The following is a 24,171-nucleotide window of genomic DNA, read 5'->3' as shown; positions in this document are numbered from 1 at the left end:
CAGACAATCAGCAGGGTCCACGGGGGCAGGGCCTGGGTACAGCGATGCCCTGCTTCCTGTCTGCATCCGTAAGAGCCCCCTCCACACCAAGGCTGCCTTAGGTTAGCCAACCAGGTGCAGGGGAGGCCCCATGCAGGTGCCATTATGCCAACACTGAGCAAGAAATCAGAAAAAAGAGGACTGCCTTATGTTGAGAACTGACCAGAGATTGTGCTGGGCCAGTGTCACCAGGAGGGAGAAACAGATGATGCAGGTCGGGATGAGGCCCCTCCTAGGGGCTTGGACACTGTCCACTCCCTGCTGCCTTGGCTGCCGTTGCATAGTGTCTCGTCCTGTGCCTGGGAGCTTCTAGCCCAGGTGTGGTGTTCTCACCCACCCCTGCAGGCATACAGAACTTGTAAATAGACAGCACCTTGAGATTTCATCACTTTACGCAGATTTCCACTTGGGTCGTTGGGGACAGGGTCTTGGCCTAACAGCCGTCCTCTGACATCCACAGGCTCCCACCACACCACGATTGCAGTCATCGAGGAACTTCTTTTGGTCCCAGGAATGATTGGCTTAAATTAACATTTGTTTGCAAGATCAATTATTTTTTTAGCATATAGTTTCTCTCCAAAGAAGCAACTGGGTCTTTAAAGATGTCCCAGTGCTTCTGTTAGATTTTTGACTCTTACCTGCGTAATATTCCAAAGCACTCAGATCAAATTAAGACTTTTCCCAGCAAGTAGACTCAAAGAAAAAATAAGACTTAAAAGACCTATTAATACTAGTTGTGCTCGCTTTAGCAGCATATATACTAAAATTGGAATGATACAGAGAAGATTAGCATGGCCCCTCCACAAGGATGACACACAAATTCATGAAGTATTCCATATATATATATTTTTTTTTTTTTTTAATTAAAAAAGACCTGTTAGTTAAATGTGTTACTGAGAAGCCACATACAAACCAAAGCGAGTGGGAGGAAGAAAGAAGAGCTCAACCTTGGGGCCTGAGGACCAGGAGCTCCAGAGCTCCGAGCTCCTGCAGCCGTCCTGAGGTGTGAGGGTGGCAGGAAGAGACAGATGCTTCCAGGTGGAGCCGCTGGGAGAGGGGATGGGATGCCTAGTTAATAGTGGCAATAGCTGAGACATTTGCCCAGAGCAGCACATAGGTTGCAGTCAAGTCCAGACTGACCATGAGTTTGGAAATACTGCCTGAGGCTCTCAGAGTTGGCCATCGCCAAAAGTGGGCCCAGAGAAAGATGCCCAGGCATGCTGATAGGATTTCTTGGTATCCTTTCTAGAATCCACATGCAAGAAGAATGACCAAGTGGTGCAGGCTATGAGCCCAGAGTGGGGAAGCTCCCACACTTGAATTTGGAAAGGAATGTGGCCACGTTCTTCCAGTTTTTAAAACTCAGCGAGAGGCCCAGTCCCTTCTCTGAAGCAGACCACTTGAAGGATTTAGACAGAAAGTGTGTGCCTCTGTGCTCAAAATAGCTACACACCCACCTCTCCCGGCAGCTGTGCAGCACGCTCACCTGCTTTGTTAGTGAGCGCAGCTCTGATAACCAGGCCTGGGCTTCCTGGTGTGGCTTGCTCCCATCCTGGGGCATGCCTGTGTTGCTCTAGGGAGGCACAGGAGAGTTTGGAAAGCAGGTCTCCTGTCATGTACTTGTTAGAGTTAGCAGAGATGCTAAGTCATTGGTGCCCTTCTTTAAGAAAAGAGTAAGAAATAAGACACAGGCTAGAAGGAAGGAGATCCTGTAGCCTGATCTTACTCCCTCAGTCAACACCTGAGCATTAAGTGACCAGCTGGAGGTTGTCAGCTGGCTAGTGGCAGAGTCCCAACCCCCAGCTCCCAGAAGTGGACTCTATGTACCCCCAACCCACTGTGGGTTGAGAGGCTCCCAGCCCAGTGCCCGCCAGGCCACTCCCTATATGTGGAATGGCCTTGGCTCCCTCCAGCAGACAAGTCCCTCATCCCTGTTTTATGGGCCTTTCACTGTGTCCCTCCAGACCAGACACAGCCAGCCTCTGCACACGTGCTCTCTCCTCCTTCCTGTGGGTCCCACCTGGCAGCAACGCAGGAAGGTCTGGGATTGGCTGGTTTCCATTTCATAGCAGCCTCTCCCCACCCACCACACCAACTTCTCCCAGGAAGAAATGGGGCACAGTACAATCACAGAAATAAGAGGTAGAGTTGACTGGTAACACCCTTTTCTGAATGCTCTGATGGCATTGCTGAGAATCCCCAGACAGCCCCAGGGATCCTGTTCAGGGCGCCCATGGTGGAGCACGCTCAGTGAGTGCCCAGTCACAGCTGGGCCTGGACAGGGTGGGATTCCTGGCTCCCTTATTTAAAACGGCGCCCAACTTAGAGATAAAGAAAGAAGTCGATGAAGTCCCTTTTGCATTTTGCAGGCCACGTGCGAGCGAGGGTTTGCAGCAATGGAAGAAACGCACCAGAAGAAGATTGAAGATCTGCAGAGGCAGCACCAGCGGGAGCTAGAGAAACTTCGGGAAGAGAAAGACCGCCTCCTAGCCGAGGAGACAGCAGCCACCATCTCAGGTGGGGGGTGGGGTAACCCTGAGGGCAGGGTGGGTGGCCAGCTTTTTTTGAGCTAGACACACAACTCAGAGGGATGGCAGCCTTTAAATTGCCTTTTGGCTGAGATGTAAACTTCATTATTGAAGGGTTCTTTGACTATTCACTCTGAGGCAAAGGCCAATTTTAGGTCCCTTTTGAGAGCTTGTAAGCTGAGAGCGCACACTTCGACCCCTGACAGCCCCGTCGGGCCGGCTGCACAAAAGGAGCTGTCCCAACCTGTGACTTTCCAGTCCCAACAAGTAGACTGACCAGTGTCAGTCCAGCCAGTGACTTTCCCCCTGACAGACACCTGTCAGCGTGGGACCATCCCTGGCCAGAGTGCCCCTGCCGTCAGCGTGAGGATATGTCGCTTCACCGGCAGGTGGCCCTAAACAAGCACGTCCCCTCCGCCTTGTGCTGCCTTCCCCTTTATGTAATCGCCACCTCAGTGGTTTGTTAATTTAGTTCCAAGGAAGAAAATACACCAGCACAAAAGCTTGCTTGTTTTATAAACTCATGTTGGAATTTAACATTGACATTTATTTAATCAGTTTGGTTTTCTTCTAACACTAAAAAAAAAACCAAACGAGCATTCCTTCCAGGGGGAGTTCATGGAGAATTCTCCCAGCCTGCACCCACCTCAGAGAATTGGTTCATGAGGGGCCAGCCTGTCGTGCAAAATCCAACTGCTGATTGACTAAGCAAGCATCAGCAGTGGCAGGCGCCACCCCATTGTGTGGAGCTCCCCACCCCCACCCCGGTCAGTAGGAAGGGTGTGGCCCCTCGGTGCTGAGGCCGTGTCCTTGCCTGCAGCCATCGAAGCCATGAAGAACGCCCACCGGGAGGAGATGGAGCGGGAGCTGGAGAAGAGCCAGCGGTCCCAGATCAGCAGTGTCAACTCGGATGTTGAGGCCCTGCGGCGCCAGTACCTGTAAGTGGCTGGACCTGCCCATCTGCCCTTGGGAGGGCCCCTGGGGGGTGACTGACCAGGCCACAGCTGGGCCCTTCCTGTGTCTTTGCAGAGGCCTCCAGAAGTTGGGGCCTGGGGCCCCTGGGTGCTGAGGGTAGCTCAGATGCCCTCTTGTCCAGTGCAGGATATGGCCCAAGTGGGGCCTCCTTTATTCAGAGAGACTGTTCCTCGAAATGCCAAGAATGAGATGTAACAAACGAAATCTTAAACTCCCCTCTTGTCCAGGGCTGATCCCAGTGACTGCCCAGATGTGTTCCTCGACAGCTGCCCTGCTAGCCCACCGGGAGCCAGGCAGCGGGGCTTGGTCGTACAGGGCAGAAGTGAGAACTAGTACTGTGGTTTAAAACCACACGTGCTGATTCCCTCTGCACAGGCAGGATAGAACAATACCAGAAAAACTGCTGGAGACTTTTTTCACTTGGTAGAATTGACACAGCTAGAAGCCCACAGATTGGCCACCATGAGCGTCACGGTACTCAGGCTCTACCAGGAACCTTTATAGCATAGCCGAAGCCAGGGGCCCTGCCTCAGGAGCTGGCAGCGGTCAACGGCACCCTGTAGAGGCTCACGCTGACCTTGGTCAGAGCAGGGTGGCTCACCTGGAAGCCCCTCATCCCTGGTTCATCTGCAGGAGGACGGCCCTCCTGGATCCAGGGTGGCAGAACAACCTCAGGAAGCTTGGTTTTTTGAGTCTTGTGTAGAGCCTGGTCCTGGCTGTCAGACACAGATGGCTTCAAAAGTGGGTTTACTGAAAACAAATTCTGAGTCAGAAGAGAGTTCTAGAAATGGGGGTTCTGTGTGGCTGCAGACTGGATTCTGTCCTGACTGGCATCACCAGAGAAGTGCTAGCTGTAGGACTGTCAGACTGTGAGAAAGGACCAGGGAGGGGCGTGAGGCCATCTCTGTAAGGGATCCCTTACTCTGTATGACCCAGGCTGATTAAGACAACAGACTGTGCAGGCCTGACCTGTGCTTGGCTGTGTCTGGTGTCAAGGAGGTGCACCAGCCTCTGAGAGGCCTTGTCTAGAAGCAGGCAGAGGATTGAGTGCTGCCCTCTCCCCAGGGAGGAGCTGCAGTCGGTGCAGCGGGAACTGGAGGTCCTCTCGGAGCAGTATTCGCAGAAGTGCCTGGAGAATGCCCATCTGGCCCAGGCGCTGGAGGCCGAGCGGCAGGCCCTGCGGCAGTGCCAGCGTGAGAACCAGGAGCTCAATGCCCACAACCAGGTGAGCCTGCAGCCAGGTGAGCCCAGTGTTAGTCAGGGGCACTCAAGGTCAGGTAGACCCATAGTCAGGTGAGTCCACACTGGAGCTGGAGCCAGGCCTCACCTTCAAAGTGGCATGAAGGTCCCTGAGCCACAGAGTGGTCACCTGCCCCAAGGCTTCTCCCTGCCACCCAGCGTGGCCATCTGTGTTGTCAGAAACATCACCGCGGATAGCTAGAGCAACGCTGTACTGCCACGTGCACCACCTGCTTACACATGACATCACTTTTGCTTTGACCCTTTCTGAGACTCTCAGGTGTCTTGGTGTCTTCTCTGTGCTCCTCTGAACCTCTGGCTCACTGTTTCTGGGCAGGGCCTGGCAGGGTCATCCCAATCCTCCAGGATCCTGTCCCCCAGGGATTGAGCTGACACTTCTCAGGGTCAGGCTTACAGCTCACATTTATTTTTGTCAGATGTTTTTCTTAAGATTTGCTTGCTCTGGCCGGGCGCGGTGGCTCATGCCTGTAATCCCAGCGCTTTGGGAGGCCAAGGCGGGCGGATCATGAGGTCAGGAGATTGAGACCATCCTGGCTAACATGGTGAAACCCCATCTCTACTAAAAATACAAAAAATTAGCTGGGTGTGGTTGCGGGCACCTGTAGTACCATCTACTGGGGAGGCTGAGGCAGGAGAATGGCGTGAACTCGGGAGGCGGAGCTTGCAGTGAGCCGAGATAGCGCCACTGCACTCCAGCCTGGGCGGCAGAGCGAGACTCCATCTAAAAAAAAAAAAGATTTGCTTGCTCCTTAGTTAATTGGGGTGCATTTAAATCCTGGCTAATGGAAAGGTTCAAGTCAGGATTCGTTCAATATTGGCTTTTCTGTGGGCATCAAATTAAAACAGCTCTCTATGACCCCGCCCTGCATAAACACCCCCTGGGGCTGGGCACATAGTCCCGTTCTCACCTGAGGCCTTCCCAAGGGGCATGGCTGCTGCACAGGGCTGTGTATGAGCCTACTCAGGCAGGACTGGGTCCACTCATTACTGCTGTGGCTTAAAGATTACCCCACAGGAGCTCAGATGGGACCAGCCATGGAACAGATTGACACTAGTTATTGTGACAGAAGGGAATTAAGGGTTATCGATTGGATCCTGCCTATGCAGTTCCACAGATACACACAGAACCTAGGGAAATGGCCTTCCCGGGTTGTGTCATGCGACTTGGCCCCAGGCAGCTCTGGAGTGTCACTGTTGTATTGCTGTCCCCCAGGAGCTGAACAACCGCCTGGCTGCAGAGATCACACGGTTGCGGACGCTGTTGACTGGGGACGGCGGTGGGGAGGCCACTGGGTCACCCCTTGCACAGGGCAAGGATGCCTATGAACTAGAGGTACCATCAGGAGCCAGGCCCTGCCTGACTCAGCTCTGCACCCAGGAGCCCCAGGGGAGTGCAGGATGGCCCCTGACTTACAGGGTTGTGGGAGGGACAGACCTGAGACAGCAGGAGTCGCAGGGTCCAGGAAGATCCAAATCACCCGGAGGCGGCGAGCAGCAGTGAGCTGCCAGATGGCATGAGAGCCACTAGCCGAGTGGAGCCCTCGAGAGGTTGTGGGGATCCTGACCCCATCTCACTCCACCCACTCCCCTCCATTTCTGCCATGCCACAAACACTGACCACTCAAAAGGACACGTTCTGTAGCCATGTGGCTGCTGCCCCTCAGGTCAGGGAGGCTCTAGAATGATGGATTCTAGAGTATAGGGTGTCCTTTTAGGAAGGCACTTAGATTTATCCACATTCAATTAAAATTTCACCCTAAAATGTGCTAAAATTTCAGCACTCAGCCAGCCAGAGCTCACCTGGCTGAGCTGGTTCTGGTGGCTTTGAGCTTTGTCTCTGTCGTGGAGCCGCCTCCTGGCAGTGACACTGAGAGGCCAAGGCTGGGAGGGAGCGGTGCTTGGTGTGATCAGCTCCTGCCCCGAGTCCAGGTGTTGGGCCCCTGTCTGCTGTGCCTGTGCCTTGTACTAAATGAGTGCTTTACCAAAAGGGCGGGCAAGAGAGGCTGAGTGAGTCTGACACCTGTCAGTGGTAACATTTCCTGATTCTCGCGGGCTTGGTCCCCGGAGACAAGCAGGTCTAGCTCACAGCACCCCAGGCTAAGGAGGGAGTCCTTGGCACTGGGAGGAATCACGGCCGTTTCCTTCCTCTTCCTGTTTCTGTATGTGAGGCTGAAGCTGTGAGCGGTGTTTAAACGATGCTTCCCCGCATTGGGCACCACGAGGCTGCCCTGCTCACTGGTGATTGGAGAGCCCTCTGCACGCTTCAGCCTGCTGTGGAGACTCTGGAGGTTTCTTTGCTCCTGAATATTGGTCCCTGATCTCTCTGTCATTTTAGGTCTTATTGCGGGTAAAGGAATCAGAAATACAGTACCTGAAACAGGAGATTAGCTCCCTCAAGGATGAGCTGCAGACGGCACTGCGGGTAAGGCCACCGCACCACAGGAGGGCGGGTACGGGAACAGGCTCTAGGTGACATGCGCCTCCTGAACTCAGGCTGGGGCTCAGCGCGGGCTCTTCTGAAGCAGATTTTACTCTTGTGAAGAAGGAGGTTTCCAAAATCAAGTCCTCTTAAAAGACCAGCCTGCAGGCAGGTGCTGTGGGAACGTGGACATGAGCAACCTGCCTGACCTGGCTCCAGCTTCAGTGTGTATGTGCTTTTTGTGTGCCTTGGGAGGAATGCTCCAGAGAAAAGGCCTGTGAAGTGAGGCAAGGCTTGACTTCCATTTGAGCCGCCCCCTGGCTTCCACCAGCGTCCTCCAGGGACTGCTGGAGTCAGGGGAGACGACAGAATCATTGGTGGTCACTCAGTCACCTAGGGAATCCAAGACACAGAGAGGATTTTCCAGGCTGAAGCCCACAAGGGAGGGGCCTGGGCACTCAGGGCCACACCAGGCTGGTCGGGCAATCCCGGAACTGCCTCCTGCACTCACCGGGCCTGGAGATTATCCTGCCATGTCCTGATGGCTGTGCCCGTATCCTCAGGCCCCGTGGTTTTTCCTCTCTGTCCACTGTCTGCCTCTAGAAGACAGAGGTGAACAAGCCTCCTCTCCCGCCCACAGCAAGCCTCCCCACCGTGTTCAGTCCCCAGGAAGACAGGCCACGTCGTGTGTGCTTCTCTTTCCTGGATATAACTACCATTCTCTGTCATTTCACTCCCAAGGACAAGAAGTACGCAAGTGACAAGTACAAAGACATCTACACAGAGCTCAGCATCGCGAAGGCTAAGGCTGACTGTGACATCAGCAGGTTAAAGGAGCAGCTCAAGGCTGCAACGGAAGCACTGGGGGAAAAGTCCCCTGACAGTGCCACGGTGTCCGGATATGGTACGTCCTCGGGTCATGCCCTCTCAGTTATTGCTGGGGGGCTTATGGGGTTTGGTTGTAGAGGTTTCCCGGTGCTTGACTTGAAGCAGAAGAGTCCCAGTGATGCTTGTAGACCCAGGCTTCCCAGTGGAGCAGGAGCACCAGCCTCACGCGGCTGCCGCAGACAGGCCTTGCTCTCCCCATCGCAGCAGTGGATGCTGTGCTGATGGCTCTAGGGAGAACCCATAGTATCACCATAATATTTTCGAAATAATAACGAGTCTCGTTTTTCTAAAAAACTCAACCACTGGGCAGAAGTAGCTCTCACTAGCTGCTTGATCCTAGGATTTGACTATAATATCTGTAAAAGGCCATAGAGTGGAGAATGGGAGGGAGCTCCCTGCTTTCTGGAATGAACAACAGGACTGGCGTTTTTTTTCTTGGCTAAAAACATTTAGGTACCCTGTAAAAAAATAGATGGCAGGGAGGATGAAAGAGTTAACATTTTATCAAGCATTTTCAGCTCATACGTAATTTTTCTTTTTTTTTTTGAAACTGGGTCTTGCTCTGTTGCCCAGGGTGGAATGCAATGGCGTGATTTCACTGCAGCCTCTGCCTCCCAGGCTCAAGGATTCTCCCACCTTAGCCTCCCCAGTAGCTGGGACTACAGGAGTGCGCCACAAAACACCCGGCTAATTTTTGTATTTTTAGTAGAGACAGAGTTTCACCACGTTGCTCAGACTGATCTCAAACTCCTGGGCTCAAGCGATCCAGCCACCTTGGCCTCCCAAAGTGCTGAGATTACAGGTGTGAGCCACTGCACCTGGCCAGATTATACATAATTTCATTTGACCCTCATCTTGACTTTTTATACAGAGATGCACAAACAGGAAAAGATGTGCTAGCTCACTAATATAAAAAAAAAATCAACTTTTTTTCTGTCAGGCAAGGAATGGTGATTATGTACTGACAGATGCTGGGAGGAAGACTTCATTTTTCCATAAATACCTTGAGTAGTCAGGCTTGGTGGTAGGCCTGGCTACCCAGGAGGCTGAGGTGGGAGGATCACTTGAGCCCAGGAGTTCTAGGCAGTCACACACAAAGCTAAGTCGATCAGGTGTCCACACTAAGTTTGGCATCAATATGGTGACCTCCTGCGAGTAGGGGATCACCAGGTTGCCTAAGGAGGGGTGAACTGGCTCAGGTCAAAATGAAAGAGGTCAAAACTCCTGTGCTGGCCAGGCGCAGTGGCTCACACCTGTAATCCCAGCACTTTGGGAAGCTGAGGTGGGCAGATCACTTGATCTCAAGAGTTCAAGACCAGCCTGGGCAACATGGCAAAACCCTGTCTGTACAAAAAATAGAAAAAAACTAGCTGGGACTGCTGGCATGCACCTGTAGTCCCAGCACTGCTTGGGAGGCTGAGGTGGGAGGATCACTTGAGCCCAGCAGGTGGAAGTGGCAGTGAGCCATGATTACACTGCTGCACTCTAGCCTGGGTGACAGAATGAGACCCTACCTCAAAAAGAAAAAAGAGAAAAAAAAAAAAAAACCTGTGCTGACCTGTAGTGGAATCATACCTGTGAATAGGCACTGCATTCTAGTCTGGGTAACACAGCAAGAATCTGTCTCTTAAAAGAAACAGAGGGCTGGGCGCAGTGGCGCACACCTGTAATCCCAGCACTTTAGGAGGTCGAGGCAGGTGGATCACGAGGTCAGGAGTTTGAGACCAGTCTGGCCAACATGGTGAAACCCCGTCTCTACTAAAAATACAAAAATTAGCTGGCCATGGTGGCACGCACCTGTAGTCCCAGCTACTCGGGAGGCTGAGGCAAGAGAATTGCTTGAACCCAGGAGGTGGAGATTGCAGTGAACTGAGTTTGCACCACTGCACTCCAGCCTGGCGACAGAGCAAGACTCCATCTCAAAAAAAAAGAGAGAGAAAACAACCCCACACATGGACAGGATGTGTCATATGACTCCATATCTGTTTGTGTTACAGGTATTTAAGTAGACATTTGTAAGAAGCCTAAAGGACTGCTATCTGGGTGGGTGGACAATGAGAAGGCCTTGGCCTTATCATCTTGCTTTAGACAGCCCTGTGCTACCAGGAGGAAGGTGGAGAATCATGGATAATGGGGGTAGGGGTCTGCTCAGCATTGAGGTCCCACACCAGAGTGAGGGGACCAAGTCCCTTTGGAGAGAATGCTGTTGTGGGCTACAGTCACAGTGCAGGAAGCCCTGGCAGGGCCCCACATACACATTCTCCCATTGTGCTGGTGTTTTGTGGTGGTCTGAAGAGATCTAGCATGTTTTATGGTTATTGGCTTTGAATTCCCTTAGAGTTGTTTAAGGAATTGTCCTAAGTATGCTGCAGTAGGAAGCTTGGGAAATGTTGCAGGATTTAGTCTGGTTCCAGAGGGTTTTAGAAAGCAAAGGTAACAGGTCTGTTTGTTTTCATTATATACCTCAGATATAATGAAATCTAAAAGCAACCCTGACTTCTTGAAGAAAGACAGATCTTGTGTCACCCGGCAACTCAGAAACATCAGGTCCAAGGTGAGTCTGGGGTCCAGCCCCCTGGTGGGAGGGGCTTGAGGGACACTGGGGAGAGGAGCCCAAATTGAAGTATGGGTGCTCCCATGGGCCGCAGCTGCCAAAGCCCCAGGGCCCAGCACTCAGCCAGCCCGAGTTCACCCTGCTGGGCTGGTTCTGGTGGCTTTGAGCTCTGTCTCTGTCTTGGAGCCACCTCCTAGCAATGACACTGACAGGCCAGGGCTGTGAAGAGCAGTGCTTGGCATGATCGGCTCCTGCCTCGAGGCCAGGTTTCACCCAGCCCCACTCATGTTGGCCTGCTGTCAGCTGTGCCTGTGTTGTTCCTTGCACATCACTGTTGTGACACTGGTGCCGCCTCCAAGAGATGATGCTACCTGCTCTTGTTCCCCAGCCAGGAAGCAGCACATCTTTAGTGTGCTGTCCAGAGCCAGCCATGCACAGGAGGGCGGGCGGAGGTGGGAGCGGCACCGCGTGTGTTTGGGATTGGTTGTGTGTCTCATGTCTGCTCTCTCCTCTGACAGTCCGTAATTGAGCAGGTCTCGTGGGATACCTGAAATGCACCCGCTTCCCGGCCCATGCAGGAGGTAAACCGCCTCTCCCGCCGCCTGCATGCACTGCTCACACCCCCATGGCAAACGCCTGCGTCATGGTTACTTTATTTCAATTCATCCTGCTCCAACAAACACATACCAAATCCAAGTGAGGTTTCTTTAACCTGCTCTGGGGAGTTAATTGGCACTCTAACCTCTTAACAGAGATGACCCTGGCAGTGAGGTGCTCCTCTAGCCTGGTGGGCAGGCAGAGAGCCAGGCACGCATCAGCATGCATGTTGGATAATCTGTGCACAACGGCTGAACTCACTCCAACCTCTCAGGGGACACTTGTCTTGCCCTCTGTCACGAGGTGGAATTTACAGAAGTCCACGCTGGCAAGTGAAGTCTACCGTCACCAAAGGCCTCGCCCACCTAGTGAGCCACTTAGTGGCCTGTGTCTGTCAAGGCTAACAGGTCGGTCATTCTAGGAATGGATAAACCAGGACTAGAGCTTGGTGAAGATGGTTCAGAAGAGCATGATAACTACAAGCAATAGGGGCGAAATATTTACCAGTATTTTTTTTTTTTAATAAAACAAAAGCTTCTCACTAGGTGCCATTGAAGGCCCTATCCCAGAGAGGAGGTGGGGGAGGGCCCATTGTGGGAGACACCTTGAGAAATGAGTAGTTGCCGGCTCAGTGGCTTGATCTCATTCATTCCGGAATGAGAACATGGAGGAAAGCAAGAACCACATCTTCCTCCCCATGCTGGCCCTTTTTCAGGCACACCCACAGCACCATGCCGTCCGAGGGACTTCAGCCTGAGGCTTGGTTAAAAGAGTTGAAGGTTTTAAGCCTAGTCAGTTTGGTTTTATTTTTCTACAGTTCTAAGTCCCCTATACCCAAATATGGTTTAGGCTTGATTGAAAACTTAGCTTGGGCATTTTTCTTTAAACATAACGTTTTGTTTAGCAAAAGGAAACTTGTCCTTTTTTGGTTCATGGTTTTCTTACTGAAGATTCTACTACTTATTTGAGGCTAAACTGTAGCTAGTATCTTTGAGCTTTTTTTGAAGGAGTTTGAAGTTCACTATTAGTGATTTGGGCTTTTGGACCATGCCTATAAGTGACAATTGGGGGAGGGGACCGGCTGTCACTGACAGGACCCTTCCAGGGAGGCTGTGCAACACCCACGGGCCCCTGACAGTAACTCTGTGCAGTGAGTGGGGAGGGGGTGGGGCACCTCTCACAGTGGCTGGGAACCAGCCAGAGCAGGGATGAGGGAGCAGACTGTCTGGGCCCCAGGGCAGACTGAAAAAGATGGAGAGAAACCCCGGGATGGGGTCCTCCTCCTCACGTGTTTTTAAGTTGATGGTTGGCTTGGCTGGGTTTCCGTCATAAAAATCCTTGGAGTGCAGGGCCAGTCCTGCTGGCCCCAGCGGAAAGACAAGGACTTCCTAGATGTCTGTGGTGCAACAGGGCAGGATGGGGCCGTGTTAGCGCTCCCAGGAGACATTAGGAGGCACAGGCATGGGTGGGTGTCATCCTTTTCCTCAACTGTATCTGAAGACTCCACCCAACCCTTCAAGAAGATGGAAATGAAGTTGCCCAGAAACTCTACTTCTCATTGGTGTTTTTTGATATGGCATTTGATGTGCACTGATCTGTGTCTTTTGTTCTGTTCTGTTTTTCTGTCCTGCCTCACTCAAAAGGACCGCAAGTCTCAGCTGCTACAAAATCAAAGACAGCAAGTTGCTTAAGAGCAGCACAGCCTTTTCTGGGATTGAGACCAGAGAATGCTTCCCTCGGGGTTTTTAAGGGGCCCCCGTGTCTGTGGTCAGCTCAGTATGTGGGGCTACAGGAGGCACTCAGTGGAGAGAACAGCCTAGAGGGAGATGAACCCCAGAGGGAGCTGGCTGAGCCCCAAGGGCCAGGCATGGCAGCCACACCTGTGCAGGGGTGCTTGGGCTGAGCAGCCACCAGGAGAGAATCCAGAGGACGTAGAGAGAGAAACAGCTTCCCGCAGCCAGTGTAGGAATAACGTAGGGGATTTCGCTTACTTCCCACCCTTGGAATTGTAGCAAGCCCAGCATCACCTGAGCCTGAGCTCTGCTCTTGTCACTGGGGCAGGAGCCAGCAGCGAGCATGCTGGGCGCTGTGGCTGTCAGGGCGCTCCCCTACCCTGGGCCTGCTGTAGCAGGATTCTGGGGCTTCTGACGCAGTGCCTGCAAGGAGCAAACCCAGGCCTTAGGAGTGACCAAACTCACTACAGTCCTGACAGAAAGTCCCCAACAAGCAGGAACCGGGATGTGACAGTGACATCCCCAGCCATGCTCCGGGGCCTGCCTCTGAGTAGCACTTAGGCTCAGGGCTGCCTGCCTGGCTTGGCCCCAGCCCCTTCAATGGTGACCAGATGTCTACCCAGGTCCTCTGCAAGACTGACTGCTGTGAGAACCCTGCACCCTGCGGGGAGGGACCCCAAGGGCATCTGGAAGCAGGCATGGGTGTTGAGGTACATCTGGGCTCAGAATGGGAGATGGATTTTCCCCCCATTCCCCCAGCCACTCTCTGTAGCAGACTTCCAAAGAAACCCTCTCAGACACACACAGTTATCAAGCTGTGACAACTGCTTGAGGTGAGGCTCACCTGGACCAGTGAGGTTGTTTGTTTGTTTGTGTTGAGATGGAGTCTCGCTCTGTCGCCCAGGCTAGAGTGCAGTGGCGCAATCTCGGCTCACTGCAAGCTTCGCCTCCCGGGTTCACGCCGTTCTCCTGCCTCAGCCTCCCATGTAGCTGGGACTACAGGTGCCCGCCACCACACCCAGCTAATTTTTTGTATTTTTTAGTAGAGACGGGGTTTCACTGTGTTAGCAAGGATGGTCTCGATCTCCTGACATCGTGATCCGCCCGCCTCGGCCTCCCAAAGTGCTGGGATTACAGGCGTGAGCCACCGCGCCCAGCCTGGACCAGTGAGTTTTAAAATGCTTAGCAGCAGAACCCTGTATTTAAAAATCACATTGTTTATTTATTTACACAGACACACAGCTCCAGAATATAGCAAACAAGCAGGTCTGTTCTGGGTAGAGCTGGGTGGGGTGGGGGACAGTGGAGCTCCCCCTTCCCTTGAGCTTTGGAGGGAGCCTCAAGCTGACCAGCTCATGCTCAGTCCCCAGTCCATCACACCAGGGTCTCCAGGACGGTGCCAGAGGATGCCTGAGCCTAAGCTGGCGACTCCCCAGTAGATGGGGTACAGCCTGCAGTTTCACGTTGCTCAGGTTTTTGGTTGAAACTGGTAGAATCAGGCAAACCCTGAGCTAGAGGCCATCCCTTCAGCTTCCGATTTCTCAGTAAAGCCTGTATCTGCACCAGCTCTGACAAGGGTAAGCCACAGGGAGTCAGCAGGGCTGAGTGTGACGGCGACACTTAGCGTGAAGAGGGAGATAAGTGAAGAGCCACAGCACTTTCCAGGCAGTACTGGAATGCCCTTCATTTCCAGTCATTCTCTGAAAAGTGCTCTTCCTTTTCTTATTCAGAAATTAAATCATTGAGAAAAGTCTGTAAGAATGAGATGGAAAATACTCTGTCCGCCAGTTAGTAAGATCTCATTCATCTCTGGACATACAGATTTAAGCTTTAGCAAGATCCCACGTGAACAGAGTATTGGTTTTACGTTTTGAAAATCTTACTAGATATGTTGGCGTGTTCCCAAATCCCCATACCACTCACAGGCCTCTGATCAGGGAATGCCAGAAATGGGTCTGAGGGCAGCAGGTGCTGCAGAGGCACTGTAGGAGCGAGGCCCTGTCCCGGGACACCCATCCTGCTGGGGATGCCCTGGAGCATCTGGTCCTCCTCAGCTGAGGCTGTCAGGTGAAGAATCTCTCTGGAGCTGGATGCGGACAAATCCACACACAAGACAAGACACGGGGATGGGCAGTCTCCTTGCTCATTGCACTGTTTTCCCTGGCTGGATTCGTCTGATCACTGCTTGTCTAAAGAGCCCTAAGCTCAGAATTTAGCTGCTTAAACACATGGTCTTGTCTCTCTGATTTTTTTTTCCTTTTTCATCCAAGTAATTTTCTGAAGGGGAAAACATCCTCCACCAATAACAGCATTTCCCGGGGCCTCTCCTCCTGGCATGCCCACTAACCGCACCTGCACCCGGCTCTCTGATGCCGGCTCCACCAGCGGTCCGGTCTGGTCCGGTCCGGTCCAGTGCAGGGGGTCTAACGGTGTGTTTATTTTCTCCTCCTGCTCTGTCTCTACCCAGAGTCTGAAGGAAGGCCTGACGGTGCAAGAACGGTTGAAGCTCTTTGAATCCAGGGACTTGAAGAAAGACTAGCTGTGTCCCATCCAAGTTGAGCACGCGCCTTCCCCAGCTTGCAGCAGCACACCCCGAGCGCTGCTTTTCACCTGTACCTTTGTTTTATTATTATTATTGCTGTTGTTGTCATCGTTAACTGTGGGCATGGAATGCGTGAGGCTGGCTTCTGGATTGTCCACACCACTCTCTGCTGTGTTGACTTCCTGTTGTCTTCATCAAAGCTTTTTTCCGTGGTATTCTAAAATTAGGCCAGCAGTGGGGGCTGGGAGGGCATCTGTGTTAGTCCCTTCCTGGCTGTGACCCGCCATACTCACTGTCAGTATTAAGGCCCAGCAGCCTGTTGATAAGCTACCCTGTCTCACCACGCGCTGGTGTGGAAACAGGGCCCAGCCAGCACGCCTCAAGGTAGATGGAATCCCCACTGGTCAGAGAAAAAGCCATGCGGACACTCCAGCTTGGCCTGGGTCACAGCACTGACTTCTCACCCGCTAGTCTGGCTGTTAAGAGGAGAAGGTGCACTGCCTTCCAGCCTGGGAGGAGGACAGCATTTTGTATTTGTTCCACTGATGCAGCTTAGAACCACACCCCTGAGAATCGTGGCAAACCTTTCACAACCTGGAAAATGTTGAAAGCAACCATTCCTATTTTTGTTTGTTTTTTATTAAATCTTGCACAAAATCCCCGGCCCCTCTCCTTCCTTCCTTCCTTCCTTCCTCCGCTCGTTCCTTTCTTGGTCTCCAGTAACCCTGGTCTTTTCATAACTACTCGAGATTGTTGACCTGCAGCCCAGGTTTCAGACTCTGATTGCAAAAAACAAATGAATTCCCCCCAGGAATCATTCAAAGTGGGGGAAGGTTTGGGGGTTTGGGTTTTTTTACCTTTTGGAAAAGAAACCGTCACATTGCTTTGGAAAAGGTTGAGAGGAGACCCCTGTTGAGACCCCTGTTAAGTCAAGAGGAAAGTAGAGAGGATGTCAGAATCTGATGAGAACAGCACATGAGTGTGTATTGAGACTCCGATCTTAATTCTCATTTAATTAATCTGAGCTCTGGAAACCTGTCTTGCAGCATTTATCTTTAAAACAGCCTGGTTAAAGTAAACCTATACTAACCATTTTGCTTTTTCTAACAGTTTGAGGAAGACCTTTTTAACTACCACAAAACATTCTATAGCAATTCTTGAAAATCTCTTAAATTGGAGTCTATTATGGCCCCATGAAAACCATTAATCCCATTAAGATAGGGAGTATAAACCCCTGGCTGGTGGAACAGGTTCTGCTACTTTAGGAGCAAGGTGGGGTGTGAGCAGATGGTTTTCATGCCAAGAACATGCTTTCACTTTGTATTCATGCTTGAGTTGGTGTGATGGTCTCTGTGGGTGTGTGGATGCTTTGGGTGTTGAAATCTAGAAATCCTGTTGCTCAGTTTCTAGATGAAGTCATGAGCAAGGCCGTCTGTGGAGCTCTGGCCCTGCCCCCAATGTGCAGAAGGGCCGGGAGCAAGGCCTGGAGTTTTCATGTGTTTTCAGACCCAGGTTTAGGTGCTCTCTTCTCACTGAAATAACTAAGTGCTCTCCACTGGCATCGAGCCCTTTCCACAAGTTTTTAAGGCTCTTAACCCACACTTTCACTCCTCTGCTACCAGTCTTCAGTGTTGTTAACAGCAAGAGAAAATTGGATTTGTTTAAAAATCTACTTCTCTGAGGTGGCACAGTTGCGTAGCTGCAGTCCCAGCTACTCAGGAGGCTGAGGTAGGAGGATTGCTTGAGCCCGGGAGGTCGAGGCTGCAATTAGTCGTGATCGTGTCACTGCACTCCAGCCTGGGTGACAAAGCAAGGCCCCATATCAAATATAGATATACTTACCAGACCCCCCGGCCATTTAGATTGGCAGTGCTTTGAGAAATGCACTACGACCTTTCTGTGTCAATGGGAATATACAGAAGGAACGTTCGGGACCCCGCTGTCCCCAACAGCCCCATTGTCTCCAGGACACTGCTGGGACACATGAATGCTCCAGGATAGACAGGGACCTGATGTGCGTCAGGATCTGACCAGATAGGAGTTTTTGCCTGGTATCTGGGTGCTACAATTTTGTGCCGTTCTTTGAGGTCCACCACCTGCCCTGCCTGGCGTGGTTTCCTTCGTGACCAGCCCTGCTTCCCCTGGGGGTGGACCCACTGGCCCTTCTGCAGACAGCTCCCTGCCTTCTGCCCTCCAGGGGGTTCTGGGCAGAGTCCATGCTTGGAGAGAGGATCGTCTGCCTTCAGCCCTCACAGTGCTTTAAATTAAAGCAAGTTTGCCCATAGGTCAAAAGAGCATTTGATTCCCTTTTTTCCATCACGTATCCTTTGAGGCTGGACTTCAGGAATCCTGGAAAATTAATATGAGTGCAGCATGTGAGGGGTCAGAGACAGGCCAGCTGGGCATCTGCATTCCTCCCTGCCACAGGCCTCTCCCCAGAGGCTGGTTTAGTGTAGGGTATTGCCAGGAAACAGACTGAGGCTGCTTTGCTAAGAGCTCCTGAAAATGCCCTGGGCCTGTCCTGGCGTTTCTGAAGAGCCCTCATCCAGGGACAGCCACCATCTGGGTCAAGGAAGTCTGGATTCCCTGCTGGTGGGCTCCATCCTGCGAGGGAGTGAACCAGGTGAGAAAGGATGACGATGTTCTTCATGTTCCACCTGGACATGCCCCAGGAACAGAGACTTGCCCAGGTGGCAACACTGGCACAGATGTTGATGGCTGCCCAACTGGTGCCACACTGAGCAGGGAGCCTTGTGCTGCACAGGGCTGGGCCCTCTCTCCAGTTTCCTTCCTGCAGGTATCCAAATACCCTGGAAGGGATTTAGCCCCTGAATTCCAGAGAGAAGAAAGAAGAACAGTGAAGAAGTAGAACTGGTTTCTGTATGGGGAGAGGAAGGTCTTAGGGGCAGCTGCAGACAGGGTCTCAGGCTGCTCCTTGGTACCAGCGACACAATAGTGAGCTTTCCCAGCTTTACTGATGAAGAAGATGTTCAAATAGATAGACTTCAGCATTTTAATTATTTTCCTATAAATGTATTTGTGTGTAGTATGCTAGCACCAGCCAGTAAGCTGTGCCCCACATATGAATGGGAAAGCGAGGCAGTTTTGCCCATGTGAGTTTTTGCAGGCTTGTGGGTAATTACCTTGTGTGCACACCTGCACGTGCAGAATAGTCACTTTCTGCTGGTCAGTTTCTTTATCCACACATGGTGCCCCAGCCCCAAGCAGGTGTGGAGACCAGCATTTCAGAGGACGCACTGTCCACAGCCTCCCGGGTCTGAGTGGATCATTGGGCAGGGGTGGAGACAGTGCGCTGCCCTGTGAGCTGGAAGCCTGTGCTTCAGGGAGTCATAATGGGCCTGTGCTAAGTGGGTGATGCAGTGGACATCCCAGGGTGACTAGAGGTGGCAGTATCGCGAACTTGCGGGTTTATTGAACAAGAGGTAACATCGGAGAGGATCTTGCTTCGGATTCAGCAAGTATGAAGGCAGAAGAGCATGGAGAGCAAGGCCCCACAGCCTGCTTAGTGACGTGGAAGGCCCGGCAAGAACCTGTTTCTGCAGCAGCCACCAGCTCCCATCACTCCTTTACCCTCCAGCTCATGCAGCCATACAGGGAGAAGAGGGAATTTTGGCTGTTTAAAGAACACAGTTGTGAATCTCAGAATGTGCCTGAAAGGAATACTGACAGATAAGGCTGGAAACAAAACTGATGGCTTGAAAAACATTTTTATGGAATGTATTTACTACCATTTGTTTTACTATAGAGGTAGATGGGACTCTTTAACTTTTGGGTACATGGAAACATGCTGAGAATTGAACACAATCCTGATCATCACTCCTGCCTGGCCGTCTCCTGGGAGGCTGGCGGGTGCCACGGAGCTGGGACACAGCAGAGCCCGCTAGGTGTAGGGCCCTGGAGGCCAAGGCCATCCTGCATGGAGTCCCTGTCGGCAGCCAGGTCCCTACACAAACAAGTAATCCTATTTGGCCTCCTAGGTTTTTAATATGACCTGCAGCCTAATTTGGGGTATAGGGGAAGCTCTGCTGTCCCCTGCTCCTTTGTATGTGTGGTGACTTTAATGGCTGGTCACATACCCCTTTCTCCCAGCTGCTCATTCACTGACGGGTAAGTTCTAAGACAGTTTGCACTTAGAAAAGAATGTGGCACATCAACGTTAACTTTTCCTGAAAAGAAGAGTTTGCCTAACGTGGTCCTAAAGAAGCTTGGAATTTATAAGACCTTCCTTTATAAGATACAGTGGGTTTTTTGGGGGGTGGGGGGGGGTTGTTTTTTGTTTTTTGTTTTTTTAAGACAGAGTCTCGCTCTGTTGTCCAAGCTGAAGTGTAGTGGCACAATCGGCTCACTGCAACCTCTGCCTCCCAGGTTCATGCCATTCTCCTGCCTCAGCCTCCCGAGTAGCTGGGACTACAGGTGTCTGCCGCCACGCCTGGCTAATTTTTTTGTATTTTTAGTAGAGACGGGATTTCACCATGTTGTCCAGGATGGTCTCGATTTCCTGACCTCGTGATCCGCCCGTCTCAGCCTCCCAAAGTGCTGGGATTTCAGGCGTGAGCCACTGCGCCTGGCCTATAAGATACAGTAAAAACTTAGTGACCCCCTTTGTCACTAAGGGAGAAAGAAATTAAGTATTGTCAAAGTTCTATAAAGAATGGAAATGTATGATATTATACTTCAAAGGAATTTGATGTTGAAATTTTAAAGAAAATTTGTCATGTTGATGAGAAGCTTCACTTTCCTGGGAACTTCATTCATTTTAGGGTGTGAGATAAAAGTCCTGGCTAGGGGAGTCATAGGTCTGTTGTACAAGGAATTTGCTTTCTAAACAAGTTGTAACTTGCCCTGAGGTCCATGTTGGAGCACTAAGAGGTGACACAGGCCAGAGACAACATTTCGTTTCCCCTTTCCTGCAAGCTGGGATCAGCCCTGTGTTTTCTCCTTTCAGCTGAAGTGAGCGAAGGTTCTCAGTGCTGGCAAAAGAGCCCCCTTTCTGAAAGGACTTGGGAAGAAAGCTGCTGGGAACTTGCTTATTAAAAAGTTCCTTAGAATTAAGGTATCTACACGCTGTTTTCCCACTTTTCACCTTCCTGGGCTTTCCTGCCTTCCAGCATTCTTCTGAAGAGAGGTTCCTAGCCCGCTCAGCGCGAGCGTCTCCAGTAGGTAATACTCAGCAACTGAACGTGAGTTTTCCACGCACTTCAGGCTTGGAGGTGCCATGTACAAGCACACTCCTTCCTTCCCCTGGCTTCTCCATGCCACTACCTGCTTTAAAGATGTAAACTCAGATAGTAGATTTTTCATCCCGTGAACGGTCATCTTCACATCCAAAGGTGAAGGCCACCACTGTTCTCAATGCCAAGCAACAGAACGTTCTGAGATGGGCGTTCTTCCTTGCACAGCAGCTACGGCAGGTTGTTCTGCAGCCACCCTTTAGAGGGGGCTCTTCATTGTACCTTTGTACAGTTCTTGTGTTTACACATTTGGGCCAAACAGCTTTCAGCAAGGGCATGTGTCCACAGCTGATGGCAGTTAAGAACCAGCCTGAGCTGAAGGCTAGTAACACCGTGCTGTAGGCTCTTTGAAAGGAAAGCCTGGCATAAACCCAGCATGGAAAGGAACATTATCGGTTATCTCAAATTTTGTCTGCCAGGGACAAGACCCTGTTCATTCTCTTGCCCTTTTCAGAACCGTGAGCTTCAAGTATTCTTGCTTCTCTGTAAAGGGAAGACATCTCCCTACTCTGAAATCCTTCAACAAAAGAAAAGACTCTTGGCAGGATAGGGGAGTCAGTAGCTCAACACTAGATCATCCCTAGAGATGGGACAAGTTTCTGTCTGAACACGTCTTGGGTCCGAGTCCTTAGGTGTTCGGATGCAGTACTTTGTGAATACTTAAGCTATTGCATGCTTGGTGTAGCTTGCAATTTCTCTGTATTTAAAAGCAGCTGTGTTTATTTTCTTCAAAATAGCCTGTATATTATTTAGAGCAAGCAATGTAAATATTACTGAGAAGTTACTGCAGGGATTTTTGTGACAAAGTTTGTATGGGTTTTTAAAAAAATCTTAAACAGACACCCCTTTTTAAGATGGGGAGAACAGGGTTGACTGCACCGTTGAAACCCGCTCAGCATTATAAGGAAATGTTTTTAATGACTGCTGCATCTTTGTAAAACTTTTGGTCATCTAATAGATGGTTTTAAAGTATACAATATCCAAAATAACGATAGCTCTGTATCCATACATTGTTTCATTGAAAGAATTCTGTATTGCCTCTTCTTGGTAGAGCCAGAGTCCTTAAGGAAAATCAGGAAAATGAAGAAAATGATGGTGCCATCTTGACCAGACTTCTGCACAGTAATTTAAGGCTATCCTAGGGAGACTTGGTTCAAGGCACAGTTCTGGGATCGGGGTCTAAATGTGCAGTTTCTGAGAACCTTCAAGACCACTCACTGGGCAGGGCTCTGTGGAGCACCGGAGCTGTTTGGATTCCCCAGCTCTTTGGTCATATCCTGGAATTCCATGGAGGCTGCAGAACTTAGATGCAGCTGTTTTTTACAACACCTATTTTTGTGAGATTGGTAAGGAAACACTGAGTCACAGAATACTTAAGAACTGGAGACTCCAGTACTGTAGGATGGCCTGAGAGGACGTCCAAGTCCCAAGGGGTGGACACGGCATGTTCCTCGGGCACGTTCCTCGGGCACAGCCTCAGTGGGGGCCTTTCCCAGGCGCAGCTCGGCTACCTGAGGAAAGGGTGTTTCGGAGGCGCAGCCACACACACGCACAGCGCTTGCAGCCTCACAGTCACGCCCATCACTCCCTGACCCCCCACCCCCCTTGAGAAGTTAGTGGTGTCACATACTTAGTTTTATAGACAGCTAGGAATAGATTGTGAAGAACACTCAGTTCACTACTGTGTTACGTTTATATCACAAGCTTCAATTAAAATGGATTTTAAAGGATTTTAGGATTTACCCTTAGTATTAACAACTTATCTACTGACATACTGTTAGGATTCAAAACCAGTTAAGTATAAGAATTACTTCATGTGGTTTTTCCTAGGGTACTATTTATAAAAGGTAGAAAGCATCCAAGTGGCTCCTCAACAATTACAATTCTTAATGATTTTTCTCACAACTGTGCCCTTCTGTCAGGGTCAGTGTCTCAATTCGTTATCAAAGACAAAACCTACTGTGCCAAGCTGGGGCGCTATATGTGAACGGAGTGGAAATGCTTCAGTCACCTCTGCCGCAGCTTGTGATTCCAGCAGTTCTCATAAACGTTCTGTCACATGATAAAAAGAAGCAGCTGATATAATTCCAACTGGTGTTTCATTTCTGTTCTAATGCTAAATGGTAATGTTTAACAGACTAAAAGCCGTGTGCAGAAGAAAGGGCTGAATGAGTACCGCCTCCCCAGGTTCCAGCACAGCGCTCGGGTCTGAGAAGTAGAGCTCCGGGGTAGGGTGGGCCATCCACTGTCAGGCCAGTGTCTCAAGAAAGCCTGACCGGCTGAGCTGCTGCTCTCTTTTGGGGCAGGGAGGGGGGGTGCCTTTTGAGGCTTTTTTTTTTTTTTTTTTTTTACAAAGTTTGTGATCAACTATTCACTACAATTGAAGTGTTACTTTGTCAGGATATTTATTCCTCTGTGTGACATGCTAGATTCCCTGGATGTAGCTGATCGTTTTTGTTTTGTAAATATTACCTAACTTTACATAAACTATATCATAATAAACTATTTTTGCATCACGCTTTGTATGCTGTGTAATGAGATTTTGTTTAATTGAGAGACATCTGCAAAATAAGCATGCAGGTCAGAAGTCAAACTGAACAGTAGCCTCCAGCTCTAGAGTGGGTTGATTTCAGTTTCATTACCTCCTTTTTTTTTTTTTTTTTTTTTTTTTTTTTTGAGACAGTCTCACTCTGTTGCCCAGGCTGGAGTGCAGTGGCGGGATCTCGGCTCACTGCAACCTCTGCCCCCGGGGTTCAAGTGATTCTCCTGCCTCAGCCTCCCAAGTAGCTGGGACTACAGGGGCGTGCCACCACACCCAACTAATTTTTTGTATTTTTAGTAGAGACGGGGTTTCACCGTGTTAGCCAGGATGCTCTCCATCTCATGATCCGCCCACCTTGGCTTCTCAAAGTGCTGGGATTACAAGTGTCAGCCACCGTGCCTGGCCCTTTATTTATTTATTTATTTTTTGGAGCAGGGTCTCACTCTGTCACCCAGGTTACAGTGCAGTGGCATGATCTTCGTTCACTGCAGCCTCTGCCTCCTAGGCTCAAGTGCTTCTCCCACTTCAGCCTCCCAACTAGCTGGGACTACAGGCATGCACCACCACACCCAATTAATTTTGCATTTTTTGTAGAGACGGGGTTTCCCTGTGTGGCCAAGGCTGGTGTCGAACTCCTGGGCTCAAGCAATCCTCCCACCTTTGCCTCCCAAATTGCTGAGATTACAGGCATGAACACAGTGCCAGGGCCTCATTACCTCCTTTTGAATTACAGTGGATTTTTTCGTTGTTGTTTTTTTTTTGAGACAGAGTCTTGCTCTGTTGCCCAGGCTGGAGTGCAGTAGTGCGATCTCAGCTCACTGCAACCTCCGTCTCCCAAGTTC

The 24,171-nt window shown here is 50.8% G+C and overlaps 1 protein-coding gene, 1 long non-coding RNA gene and 1 other non-coding gene across 8 annotated transcripts in view; 2 read left to right on the top strand and 1 right to left on the bottom strand.

Moving 5' to 3' along the window:
- The window catches only part of MPRIP (myosin phosphatase Rho interacting protein), a 143,001-nt gene extending 126,809 nt beyond the window's left edge, over positions 1 to 16,192 (top strand). For 2 of the 6 annotated variants that reach the window (XM_054459237.2, XM_054459243.2), the window contains 9 exons: positions 2,409 to 2,556; positions 3,388 to 3,505; positions 4,608 to 4,767; positions 6,016 to 6,135; positions 7,138 to 7,224; positions 7,963 to 8,125; positions 10,578 to 10,663; positions 11,182 to 11,244; positions 15,461 to 15,599. In XM_054459237.2, the coding sequence (XP_054315212.2) occupies positions 2,409 to 2,556; positions 3,388 to 3,505; positions 4,608 to 4,767; positions 6,016 to 6,135; positions 7,138 to 7,224; positions 7,963 to 8,125; positions 10,578 to 10,663; positions 11,182 to 11,214 (915 nt within the window). In that variant the 3' untranslated portion in view covers positions 11,215 to 11,244; positions 15,461 to 15,599. Of the gene's footprint in view, positions 1 to 2,408; positions 2,557 to 3,387; positions 3,506 to 4,607; positions 4,768 to 6,015; positions 6,136 to 7,137; positions 7,225 to 7,962; positions 8,126 to 10,577; positions 10,664 to 11,181; positions 11,245 to 15,460 lie in introns of all 6 variants that reach the window. The other 4 variants (XM_054459236.2, XM_054459242.2, XM_054459240.2 and 1 more) reach the window with 3 other exon arrangements.
- On the top strand, positions 776 to 882 carry LOC129018430 (U6 spliceosomal RNA). Its single transcript, XR_008495261.1, has one exon. It is a non-coding gene; the product is annotated as a U6 spliceosomal RNA (small nuclear RNA).
- Positions 14,372 to 23,960, bottom strand: LOC134738700 (uncharacterized). The gene is made up of 2 exons (XR_010124614.1): positions 18,679 to 23,960; positions 14,372 to 17,332 (listed from the first exon to the last, which is right to left on the bottom strand). It is a non-coding gene; the product is annotated as an uncharacterized LOC134738700 (long non-coding RNA).
- Positions 23,961 to 24,171: the final 211 nt, after the last annotated feature.

Source organism: Pongo pygmaeus, chromosome 19 (assembly GCF_028885625.2).
Source record: "Pongo pygmaeus isolate AG05252 chromosome 19, NHGRI_mPonPyg2-v2.0_pri, whole genome shotgun sequence".
Classification (NCBI taxonomy): domain Eukaryota; kingdom Metazoa; phylum Chordata; class Mammalia; order Primates; family Hominidae; genus Pongo; species Pongo pygmaeus.
The sequence above is the reverse complement of the archived record's forward strand: the minus strand, read 5'-3'. Positions and strand labels throughout refer to the sequence as shown.